At 48.7% G+C, this 13,121-nt stretch overlaps 1 protein-coding gene across 1 annotated transcript in view; it reads left to right on the top strand.

The window, feature by feature from the left end:
* The first annotated feature begins 11,306 nt into the window (after nucleotides 1-11,306).
* LAMC2 (laminin subunit gamma 2) overlaps nucleotides 11,307-13,121 on the top strand; it is a 95,594-nt gene continuing 93,779 nt past the window's right edge. Inside the window, exon 1 of the mRNA XM_085601730.1 lies at nucleotides 11,307-11,579. Coding sequence (XP_085457856.1) covers nucleotides 11,495-11,579 — 85 coding nt within the window. The 5' untranslated portion in view covers nucleotides 11,307-11,494. The remainder of the gene's footprint in view (nucleotides 11,580-13,121) is intronic.

Here is a 13,121-nt window from a genome sequence, read left to right as displayed (position 1 = left end):
TAATGCCAGCGGCACAGGCGGGGAGGGTTGGGGAGGTACGACATTTGGCGCGGGGTATTTCAGACCACTCCCCGCTCCTGTTGCACTTCGACATTGTCCCGAGGGGGGAGGGGAGGGTGGTCCCGATTAATCCCTGGTACCTGCGTGACCCCGCAATTCGCACAGATTTGGTTGAATCCCTTAAGCGATATTTTGAAGACAATGTGGGGTCTGTGTTGTCTGCGGTCTCTCAGTGGGAGGCGTTTAAGACGGTACTCCGGGGGGAGGCCCTATCCCTTATTTCCCATTCCCGGAGGCGCGAGCGGGAGGAGGTGACCCGTATGGAAACTGAGATAACTGAGTTGGAGGGTGATTTGGAGTGTGGGGTGACGGAGGACAAATTGCATACTCTCTGGCTCAAGCAGGCGGACTATAGGGCCCTCGTCACGGAGGCAGCCAGGGGCCTCAGTAGAGAGCAACAGGGGAGACTGTATGATGTGGGTGATAAGGCTGGTAAACTGATTGCGTGGCTGGATAAAAAGGAGAGAGCGAGTCGAGTTGTTCCGTCGATTGAGAAATTGGATGGTGTATGTGTCACTGACCCAGGAGAAATTGTTGATTGCTTTGCAGAATATTTCCGTGGGGTGTATTCCCCGGCATCTTCCCGCTCGGAGGCGGACTCCCATGCCTTGCTTAAAGACATTGCGCTGCCTTCCCTTTCGGAGGAGGATAAAGTGTTGTTGGACGCGACCCCAACATCTGAGGAGATTGCCCTCGCCATACGCTCGGTCGCCTCCGGCAAGGCCATGGGTCCTAATGGCCTTCCCATCGAATTGTATAAACTACGACCGGATACGCTGGCGCCGCATCTCCGTGCTATGTTCCTTGCGGCCCGCTCGGTGGGCTCCCTCCCGCTGGACCAGCGTCTGGCCACTATCGTGGTTATTCATAAGGAGGGGAGGCCGCGGGATCGGGTCACGTCCTACAGGCCCATTTCGCTGCTGAATGCGGAACCCAAAATTCTCGCCAAGGTGCTGGCTAATCGACTGGTTGGCGTGGTGTGCGATCTGATTCACCAGGATCAGTCCGGCTTTATCCCTCATTGCAACACCGCGCTCAACCTGCGGCGTTTGCATGGGGTGCTCGCGCGGGTCCCGTTCATACGAGAGCCGGCCATTTTGGCGTCCCTGGACGCCACTATGGCGTTCGACACGCTTGAGTGGCCTTATATTTGGGCGACACTGGCGAAGTTTGGTTTTGGCCCGGGATTCATTGGTTGGGTGAAATTGTTGTACTCCGGACCGCTGGCGCAGGTGGCGGTGAACGGTAGAGTGTCGGCTCCGTTTTAGCTGGGCAGGGGCACGCGGCAGGGCTGCCCGTTATCACCGCTCCTCTTCGCGCTTGCCTTGGAGCCCCTGGCGGAGTGGCTGCGGTGGCACCCTTCTATCCGTGGTCTTCGATGGACCCCCGAGTATGAGGATCGCGTATCCCTTTACGCTGACGATATTCTTTTATACCTTGCTTCCCCGCGTAAATCACTGATTGTACTAGTTGATGTTTTGCACTCATTTGGCCGCAACTCCGGCTTAGTCATCAACTGGGCTAAATCTTGTGTGTATGTCCTTTCCGGGGAGGCTCCTATCCTTCCGCGGGGTTGTCCTATCCAGATCGCTCCGCAGGGATTTAAGTACCTGGGTATCTTCATCACCCTGGACGCTGAGGCCCGATATAAACAGAACTTGCTCACCCCCCTCCAGCGCCTGAAGGATGACGTGGCGCGTTGGAGGCGCTTGCCGCTCTCACCGCTCGGCCGCGCTGCTTTGTTTAAGATGATGTCGCTGCCACGTTTCCTATACGCTTTACAGAACACGATGGACGTTGTCCCGGCGCGCTACTTTCGCGAGGTGGAGAGTCTGCAGCGACGCCTGTTCTGGGAGGGTAGGCCGCGTATCGCCCTTGCGAAGCTGACGCTCCCGTGGTACGACGGGGGGGTCGCCCTCCCAGACATCAAACGGTATTACTGGGCCTCCCAGCTGGCTGCGATAAACCACGGCCTTTATGGGCCCGCTCTTAACCCGGCCTTTGAAATGGATAAACTGTTACTGCCGGGTGGCGACTATAATCGGGCGCTTTATTCTAGATCGCTTGACGCACGTCTGACGGGCCCTACGCGGGTCGCGGTACGGGTGTGGCACGCGGCAAACTTGGCGATGGGGTGGAAGGATCGGTTGACCCGTGCGACGCCACTGTATGCATCTGAGCGGCTGGGCTCCCTGTGGACCTCGAAGGGCTTTGAGAAGTGGGACATGATAGGCATCAGCAAGGTGGGCGATCTCTGGACGAGGGGGGGATTCAAGACGTTCGAGGTGCTGCAGACGGAATTCCAGTTGCAGGACAGGGAGTACTTTCGCTATATACAGGTCCGTCATGCGCTGTGCTCCGTATTCCCGGATGTTGCCTCCATCCCGGAGTATTCCCCTCTGGAAGATAGAGTGCTAGATGGGCATGTACCGGACGGCACGATTTCATTAATTTACAAAAAACTCATCAATGATCGCTCGGGACTGCTGACTAGCCTTCGTGAGGCGTGGGTCGCCGATGGATTGGAGCTGGATGACGAGGACTGGGTGTCTGCGGTGGCCTCCCCGAAAGAGGTGGCCATACCGGCTCGCCTTCGCTTCGTCCAGCTCAAGATACTCCATAGGGTCTATGTTACGGGGCCGGGTCTGATGCGTATGGGCTATGCCGTGGACGGGTTGTGTAAGCGTGGGTGTGGTTCTCCAGGGACCTTCCTCCATATTTTGTGGGAATGCCCGGAGGTGGCGCGATTCTGGCGTGGTGTGCATGCGGTGTTGCAGGCGGTCATGCATGTGACGCTGCTTCCCGAGGCGAGGAGATGTTTGCTAAATGTGTGTGAGCCGACCGACTACTCAGTGCAGCAGACGTGGTGGGTGACTCTGGGATATATGGTGGCCAAGCGCGATATTGCGCAATTGTGGGGTTCCCAGAGGTTGCCAACGGTCTCGGCGTGGAAGGACAACATGGATTGGTGTATGTTTCGGGAAAAGGTGGTGTATGTGGCGAGAGGTAAGCCTGGGAAATGGGTGAAAGTGTGGGGCCCCTGGAACACCTACTGTGGCGGGATTTGTGCCCCGCCGCTGACGCCTGATCTGTCACTGGCCCCGTCTCCTTAGTCTGCTTGTCTCCCTGGTTCTGGGCATTGAGTTCACTTTGTCTCCGTCCCGACCTATCCCCCCCCCGCTATTCCTGTGGATCGGTAGGGTCCTCCCCAGGGGAGCTCATGCTGCTGCTTTGACTATTGGCTGCCTTGTGGATTTGTTTTTTGTTTCTTATATAAAAATGAAACCGTCATGTGGGGGTCCGGACGGTCTGGCTGCCAACGCTTCTCTCAACTCCTGTGACCTCTCTCACGCCGCAGCGTGTGTTTACTGATTGTATTATATGCTCTTACTGTTTGCTAGCGGCCGGCCTGAAGGTTGTAGGCCCATCTTTGTATATCTTTTGGATTCTGTAATAAACGGTTTAAAAAAAAAAAAAAAAAAAGAAATCCATATGCAATATGACTATTGGAGGTAAAGATATACAAACTAATGCTGATTCTGGATCTCCATATTCTATTGTGAATGAGAATATTTGGAAATCCAAATTTGTAGAGAAACTTGGTTCTAGTTTAGATTCTTCCGATATCAATCCTGAAGGGTACTCAGGTGAAAGAATAGATATTATTGGGTCTCGCTTACTTATTTTCAGGTTCAAGGACCTTGAATGTGTTGCAAGGTTGTATGTTTCCAAAAAAGGGCTGTCTGTTTTAGCATGATTCGAACAGGGAAAACTCAATATTATTCTTAATCCTAATAATCCTGATCCTGTCATGGTTATGGGAGATTCTGATGACTATAGTAAAATGTTGTTGGAGAAATTTTCGGATGTGTTCAGAGATGACATTGGTGAATTAACAAACTTCAAGCACAAGATAATTCTGAAGGATAATGCATGTCCGAAATTTTTTAAAGCTAGAAATATTCCCATATCCGTAAGAAATTAAGTAAAGAAAGAACTTGACAAATTGATGGAGTGCAAGATTATCGAGAAGATTGAATCTTCTGAATGGATTTCCCCCATTGTAGTGGCCAGATGGGCCAATGGTAACATCAGACTTTGCATTGATTTGCGCCCATCTTAATATTAATAATGCAATTGACCAATTTTCGTTACCTAGAATTTCTGAAATGTTGGCACTTATAGGCAAAGCAAAGTTCTTTTCATGTACTGACCTTTCCGCTGCCTACCATCAAATTGTCCTTGATGAAGACTGTAAGAAATTCACTGCATTTGTTACACCCTTTGGATGTTATCAATTCAAGAGAATGCCCTTTGGTCAGCCGTATACCGACGCACCATGCATAACATCTTTGGGGATTGTAAAAATGCAGTGTGTTTTCAGGACGATATCCTTGTGTTTGCCAACAACAAATTTGATCATGATCACTCTTTAGATTTAGTTCTGAGTAGATTATCTTCTAATGGTTTGACTGTGAAACATTCAAAATGTAAATTTGGAGTTTCTTCTGTGACTTATCTTGGTCATGTACTATGTGAGGATGGTATCAAACCTAAACCTGAACTAGTTGAGGCAATTCGGTTTGCACCTTCTCCTACTTCAAAGGATGATGTGAGGTCATTTTTAGGATTAACTGAATTTTACGCAAAATATATACCAAATTTCTCTTGCAGGGTGTTCGATATTAGGCAGTTGCTTAAAATCAAAAGCAAATTTGTATGAAGTGAGGAGTGTGAGAAGGAATTCAAAGATGTGAAACTTGCCATTGGTAATGCCACAGCTCTTAGTAGTTTTGGCCCCCTCCTTCCCTGTGTTATTACCACAGATGCCAGCTCCAAAGGTCTGGGAGCAGTTCTTGCACAGAAATGTGAGAAGGGCAAAGAAACCATTATAGCGTATGCTTCTAGAACCTTGACGCCCTCTGAAGTGAAGTACTCTACTATTGAAAGGGAAACCTTGGCATGCGTGTGGGTGTTGGATCATTTTAGAGTATGTGTTTGGGGCAAAGAGCGTGAGATCCGTAGTGATCATAAACCTTTGGTACGCCTCCTCACCACGGATGGTATGATGAATGCCTCAGCAAGAATTGCCAGGATGTCCATGAGACTAAAAGACTTTATTTATAGAATGGTGTATGTCCCGGGAAAAGAGAATGTCACTGCTGACTTCTTATCCAGATTTCCTGTACCTCTTAAAGAGCACGTTCACAAATGCAATTTTCAGATTGCATTAGTACATGATGTGGGTCCCCTTCCCATTAAGAAGGAAGTGTGGTCCTCTGAATACTTTAAAGACCATACTTTGCAAAAGGTTCAGAAATATATCCTGGAAGGCTGGCCTTCCAAGAAAGATTTCGCTCCTGAGCTTAAAGGTTTCTGGGAGGAGAGAAATGAATTATCATCCACTGATGGTACCATTCGGAAGGGAGACAGAGCTGTACCTCCCACTGGTGTAAGACATTCTATTGTTCTTCACCGTCATGAAAACCATAATGGGATAGTAAGAACTAAACAATTTGTTAAGAAATTGTTTTGGTGGCTTAGTTTAGACATTTTTGTAGAGCGTATTGTTAGAGATTGTGTCACTTGTGCCAATGCTGACAAGTCTTTAAAGACACTTAGGCCCAATATGAGTGAACACAATGTTCCCAATGGACCATGGGAAACTATTGCTATGGATATCATGGGTCCTATAGGGCCAATGAACAAGTACATTATTGCTGCTATTGACATTTTCTCCAAATGGCCTGTTTTAAAAATTGTGGAAAAGGTTAACACTGATACTGTTTTGCTATTTCTTGATGAAACATTTACCATAGAAGGTTTACCCATCCGTGTTGTATTGTATTGTATTGTATTTTATTCTTGTAGAGCGCTACTGTCACCCAACGGGTATCCTGGCGCTAGACTGAGATGGTGAAAGAAACTTTAAACCGGTCAGGTAGCCGCATGCAGCCTACAAGAGAGGCCGAGGTCGGCCAAAAGATGCAGGATTAGAAGATCAGGAGATCAGGGGCTTCTCCCTAGGGAATAGCCAGGTTTTCAAGCGGTGCCTAAAGTTCATCAAAGAGTTGGCCTGTCTAATAATCAGCGGAAGATCATTCCAGTACCGTGCTGCCACTGTACTAAAGGCCCTGCCCCCCATCCTAGCTTTCTTGACCTTGCCAGAGGTTAGCAGAAAGGCATTTGAAGAGCGCAGCATCCTTTCAGGCTTATACCAGGACACTTTCTCTTGCAGGGAGATCGGGCCGAGGCCGTGTGCCGCTTTATAGGCAATGCATAAGGCTTTGAAGCTAACCCTTTCCTTTATAGGAAGCCAGTGGAGCTCTTGTAGCGCCATTGTGGTTGAAGATCCGCGTTTCTTATTCAGCGCTAGTTTGGCTGCCAGAGACTGGACCCTCTGCAAGCTCTGAAAGATGTAAAGAGGAGCTCCTAGGTACAGAGAGTTGCAGTAGTCCAGCCTGCTCAAGATGATGCTACGTACCACCAAAGGTCTTTTCTCTGCTGGCAAAAGCGGTAGAATCTTTCGTAGGGCTTTCAAGAGAGCAAAGCAGACCCCCACAGTTTTTTTAGCTTGAGAGGCCATTTGAAGATTGTTGTCAAACATAACCCCCAGATTCCGCACCGTAGCCACAGGGAGAATGGGTTCCGCCTCTGGGGTCAGTCTGAGATCATAGGGCATGTCACGTACTCCAGCAGAGGAACAGTAGATCACCTCTGTCTTTCCTCCATTGAACTGCAGTGAGTTGGCCCTAAGCCATTCCGAGGTCTGGCGCATACATATCTGGAAGTCATCCATAGTCAGAGCACCTTTCCCCTCCAATGAAAACACCAATTGGGTGTCGTCTGCATAATTGACCACATCGACCCCATGTGACTTGATTATAGAGATCAGTGGCTGCAGGTAAATATTGAAGAGGATGGGGCTAATGGCCGACCCCTGAGGGACCCCATGCTCTACCAGGGTCTTGCTGGAGGTGAAAGGGGACAGGGTGACCACCTGTTGTCTCCCAGTAAGGTAGGAGTGCATCCACCTCATGGCACGTCCCTTAACTCCCAGAAGTTCCAGTCTGTTCAGCAGGATTCGGTGATTAACCGTGTCGAATGCGGCGGACATATCTAAGAGGACCAATACAGATGACAGGCCTCTGTCCGCCCGCATCCGCAGATTGTCTAGCACGGTGACCAAAGCCGTCTCCGTACCATGACCTGGCCGGAAGCCGAACTGACTCCTATCCAGAAGATGGAACTCTTCCAGATACCTTGAGAGAGACCTACTCACTACCTTTTCAAGAATTTTTATAGGAAAAGGCAGCAAGGAGATAGGTCGAAAACTAGAGGGATCTTCTGGGTCCAAAGATGGCTTCTTTAACAGGGGCGTGACCACTGCCAGCTTCCATGCATCAGGCACCACCCCATCCTCCAAGGATTGGCAGCATATCTGCCGCATCCGAGGAAGCAGTGACTGTGCATGTTCTTTCCAGATCTTATTAGGTAAGGGGTCTAGCGGAGACCCTGACCTCACATTCTGTGCACAGCAGTTAAACAACTCCTCTGTGAGCGGTGTAAAATGCTCCAGAGAGGTTACCACCCCTGGTTCTTCCATCGGCCTCTGACTATGAGTATTTTGGGGGGAGACGGCACTCAACGAGAGGCCCCCAACAATCCTAGAAATTTTCTCCTCAAAATGGGAGGCAATTTTGTCACATAGTCCCTGTGAGGCCACCACTTTATTTCCCAGACTAGCGGGCGTAGAGAGGTCTCTAACGATCTTAAAGAGAGCTCTGGCACTATTCGATGAGGACAAGATGGTGTTGGCAAAAAAGTCAGCCTTGGCTTTAACGATCAACTCCTTGTACCGAGCTAACACCCCTTTGAAAGCCTCTTTGTCATGCTCGGCATAGTGCCTACGCCATTTCCTCTCAGCCAGCCGACAGGACCTGCGGGTGGTGCTCAGCTCTTCAGTAAACCACGGTGCAGAATGTTTAGTTTTGACCTTCAGGCGCTTCCAAGGCACGTGCTGATCCAATACTTCATTGATGTAGTTGTGGTACAGACAATAATTTGTCCCCACTGATTCGTAAGGATCAAAAGGAGGCAGGTTTTGAAAAAGCGGCTCCGTCCGACTTTTCATAAGTTTAGCCCAATCTCTCCCCATACGATATTTTACGGGGGATGGCCTAGTTACTTCTCCCGCAGGTATGCGAATCTGAAACCGGATCAACGAGTGATCAGTCCAAGTCTGGGGTAAAATGTCGGTCACCTCAGTTTCATTACAGTCTGCAAACAGAAGATCCAGAATGTGCCCTCCTTGATGGGTGGGTTGTTGGACCAGCTGATGCAGATTGCAGCTTTCACAGGTTTCCCTGAGATCTCTTAGGTGTCCATCTAAACTGCCATTCTCCCATAGGTTGAAATCGCCCAGGATCAGCATTCTGGAATGTGTCAGTGACTGGGCTGCGATGACATCCAGGAGCGCCTGGTATTGAGTATTAGAGCCCGGGGGTCTGTATCCGACCATCCCAGTAAGGAGCCTTCCCCTCTGTTCTTGTAGGGTGAAGCCCAGTAGTTCAATACCCACCACCTCGTCGACCTTGAACGGGGCAAAATCCCATATATCCCTGAACATCACCCCAACCCCTCCGCCTCTCCCCGTTGTTCTGGGCTTATGAAAGATCTTGTAGCCCTCCGGGCAGGCAAGCCCCAGTTCTACCAAGGAGTCACTACTACACCATGTCTCGGTCAAAAATAGCACATCCAGTTGCAGATCTTCCACCAGATTTGATACTTCCAAATGGTGTTTGGCCAAGGAGCGACAGTTGAGCAAGCCACATTCAAGGACCGGGCTGGGCCGCGGCGCCCTAGTGGCCCTCTCTCCCCCACTGACCTTGTTCCTAATATCCAGCAGTTGTTCCTTTGTATATGTAAAAGGACTTTGTGCGGGCCGCACAGCGTATCTGGCGCTAGGAGCGGACGAGGCGCGGACGGGCGCAGACGGGCTTGCCTCTGGCGCGCATCCGGCGCGCCATCGGTGCGCCCGCTGCGTGCGCGCGCTGCGCGCTAGCATGTCTCCTCCTAAATAGGGCCCGGCTGTGGTATTTCAACTACTAGAGTGTCGACCAAAATGGCGGCGCTCCGGTGTCAACCGGAAGTGGGGGAAAAGCTTCTCGACTACCCGTGCGAAGGACTCAATGTTCCAACCCAGTGCCCTGTCGCTCGCAAAGTGCGAGAGTGGATGAGGAGTTTTACAGTGCGGGTAAGTGCAATATTCAGGCGATGTATCACAATACTCCACAGCACTCCACACTGCCCTCCTTCGTCTCTCCCCGCTCCCAAGCAATACAGTACAATACACAGTACACAGGAATTAAAAGATAGCAGAGCGCAATACAGTACAGTTCCGATTAAAAACAGTCTTTGGACCTGCGCGCTAGCATGTCTCCTCCTAAATAGGGCCCGGCTGTGGTATTTCAACTACTAGAGCATCGACCAAAATGGCGGCGCTCCGGTGTCAGCCGGAAGTGGGGGAAAAGCTTCTCGACTACCCGTGCGAAGGACTCAATGTTCCAACCCAGTGCCCTGTCGCTCGCAAAGTGCGAGAGTGGATGAGGAGTTTTACAGTGCGGGTAAGTGCAATATTCAGGCGATGTATCACAATACTCCACAGCACTCCACACTGCCCTCCTTCGTCTCTCCCCGCTCCCCAAGCAATACAGTACAATACACAGTACACAGGAATTAAAAGATAGCAGAGCGCAATACAGTACAGTTCCGATTAAAAACAGTGTTATTACTGACAATGGTGTACAGTTCATTTCTAACAAAGCCAAGGATTATTTTCAAAAGGTGGGTGTCATACATTGCACCACATCTTTGTATAACCCTAATGGCAATGGTATCATTGAGAGATTTAATAAGGTTCTTAAGAGCACCTTACAGGTCACTGGAGTTGAGGATGTCAAATGGGAATTTTTTGTTGTGATAACCTTGTGGAGGTATAGAGCTACTCCCAATGACATGACCAGGTGTTCCCCCTTTGAAATTATGAGGGGAAGATCACCAAGAACTAAATGTAGTGGTTAGTTACTTCCACTAGAAGTCGTATCGATTTAGATTTGGTAAAAAAGAAGATTGAAAAAACTCATATGGCTAATAAAATTAGATTTGACCTTAAGAGAGGTTCTAAGATTAATCCTGTGGTCAGGGTTGGTATGCTGGTCAAAGTCACAAAGCCTTGGAGAGTTCTGAAGGGTCAAAGCCAATTTATGGGACCATTTACTGTAAAGGAAGTTTTAAAAAATTCAGTTAGACTTTCTAATGGCAAGGTATGGAATCTTTGCTGTACTCAAAGGTAACAAGAATTTTTATCATGAGGTATGCATTTCTCCCAAGTGCAATTTTGATGATGAGGGTTTGAGTACCTGCCCTGTGGTCCTCGAATATTGTGAGGTACAGAGTTCAGCGAATCTTGATTCTTTTGTTCCCACTGTGTCCACGGACACCTGTTCTCCTCATGTCAATGACAGTGCATCAGTGCCTGAATTGTGTGAAACTAAGCGTTTACGCAAGAAACCTGGGTGGCTTTCTGATTTTGTTATTTCTAATAGAGATAAGTTGTATAAATTATTTTTTTGTTTTTGTTTATTTTTCTCTTCTCTGTTTAAAGGGGGAAGATGTGTTGTGTATATAGTTGCTATGTTACGCTGCACAGACCTTCCTTTCTCTTTTCATTCTAGAGCTTGAGGTCCATGCCGTGCTCATGTTATCAGCTGGATGTTGGACACTGATGGAACTGGATGCCCTCGGTGATGCTGTATTCTTATTGAATTAAATTACTTCTACTCTACAACCTGCTCCTCTCATACTTAACACCTGGGGTCAGTCACAATCTGGTTGACGTCCTATGACAATTTCAAGGGGTTCTGGACTCAACCCGTGCCTGGAAGAGATTCTAAAACCGTAACAAAGGGCCTTGGACTCAATCGGCACATGGAAGAGGCCATGAGGCAGGAACCAGAGGGTCTTGGCTCAGTCACAGCCTGGGTCGCTCCCTAAAACATGGTCCTAGGCTCAGCCCCCCACCCCCTCGGGAGAGCCCCGTGACACCTGGGAGCGGAGGTCGCCATCACTACCAGCCCGTGTTTACCTTCTCCCTCCCTCCCCCCGCCTTCAGGTGAGGCGGAAATGAGCAGCGCGCGCAGGGTGTGCTTGTGTGTGTCTGTCTGGAGCAGGAGGGCTGGGCTCTTATTCAGAGGGTGAGTCAGTGCCGCCAGGGCACGGATTCTGGCTGTCAGCGGTGAGTCAGGTGAAGGAGATGATATAAACTCCTAGTGCGTGCCGAGGGGAGAGGAAAGCAGAGGCGCCCCTCGGACTCCTGAGCCCACTGGTGACCCTCGGAGCCCTGAGCAGTCCACCGGGAAACAAAGGCGATATCATGGCCTGGCTGACAGGAATCCTCAGTCTGAGCGCCTGCCTGTCTCTTTACCTGCCCGCAGCAACCGGCACTACCCGCAGGGAAGGTAAGACATGCACGGCTTGGGAATCGATCCCAAAAAGGAGGTGGAAGAGGGGTGGAGACAGGGGGTCTTGGAGGTCGAGGCACGTAGAGAAGAGGGTGGTAAAATATGACTGCGAAATTGCTTTTTTGTGGATAAATTGCAGTCTGTGGAATGAGGCTAGACTGATTTGTAATCTCGGCTCACCCTTGACCAAATTGTGTGATCCTGGGCACATCGATTCACCTCTCTTAAAACCTTTGCAGGCAGTGGGAAAGAGGCAGCAGTTGCTACCAAGTGGGAGCTTCACATTCGAGTCCTTTATGTCGCATGAGTTTGTTTTGGGGCTGCATTAAGTCGTTGCTTTCCACATTTGGGGACAAGCTTGCACCGCAGAACCTGCCTTCATCTCCCGGGACGACGTAGAACCGGGTGCACCAGGCGCTATATCAACACATGTTGGCCTCTCAGCTTTTGGACCCTCATTGGGTTCGCAGTAAATAGCTGCGTCTGTGACCCCATTATATTTGAAAGCAGCAAATTAAGGGACATTAATGCACGTCTTCAATACTATAAACTCATACACATGACGTGAAAGTTGATTGTAAAGGCCATTTGTTGATCAATGTGTTGTTTTTCACCATTTTGTAACCAAGTGCCAGGGAGACAGAGGACTTTTGCAGTCTGTGATATTTTACTTCTCAGCTCTATTGGTGTTGCAACCCTGGTATCCAACAGGCATCAGCAATTAGTTTTTTTTTGTCTTTTAATGAGCTGACCATAATTGGTATTGTCACGTAATCAATGTAAGCAATATGTAAGTCATATATAGTTTACATTTTTAGGTTTTATAGTTTGCTGTGAGCTGTTTCACCTCCTTTGTTTTTTTTGTGGTGTGTATGTTAAAAATGTATGTGCATGTATTTTAATGGATTTCTGATAAAGGCTGAGCACTGTACTGCGATGTCAGTCTCAGAAACACATGGAAAATCTCTGGACTGCCAAAAGCGCAAAGAAGCCTTACCAGTGGCTGATTGTGCACTATACAGATGGCTTTAAAATTAGAATATGTTTATGCTTGCTAAGTTTCCCAGGTCCATGCATGACGTGCTTCCAGAGTCCAGGTTTAAAAAAAATTCTGGAACCTGTAGTCTTGTTTATGCCGTTATAAACCAGAACTACAAGTCCCAGAATTCAAAGAAAAAACTTGGACTGGAACAGTATGTAAACTATGGACCTGGAAAACTTAGCAGCTAAGTATGTATACATGCATAGCGCATTTCCACCACTTGAATAGACCCCAAGTGGAATATGGGGAGGGACTTAACAATTCCGGCAATCTCATTTATTGGAGTCAAAATCTGTGGAAATAAATTTGCTGCATTCCATATTGTTTCAAAGTGGCTCGTGCTTAGGGTGACTAGATGGCCTCGTGTGACCAAGACAATTAAAATGAACAAGACTACATCTCCCAAAATGCACTGGGATGTAAAAGCAAAGTCCTGGAATAGAAAAGTGATGTCCCGATGGAGTGAAGTCAACTGATTATACCTACTCATGCTGGAT

Source organism: Triturus cristatus, chromosome 4_2 (genome assembly GCF_964204655.1).
Source record: "Triturus cristatus chromosome 4_2, aTriCri1.1, whole genome shotgun sequence".
Classification (NCBI taxonomy): domain Eukaryota; kingdom Metazoa; phylum Chordata; class Amphibia; order Caudata; family Salamandridae; genus Triturus; species Triturus cristatus.
The sequence above is the reverse complement of the archived record's forward strand: the minus strand, read 5'-3'. Positions and strand labels throughout refer to the sequence as shown.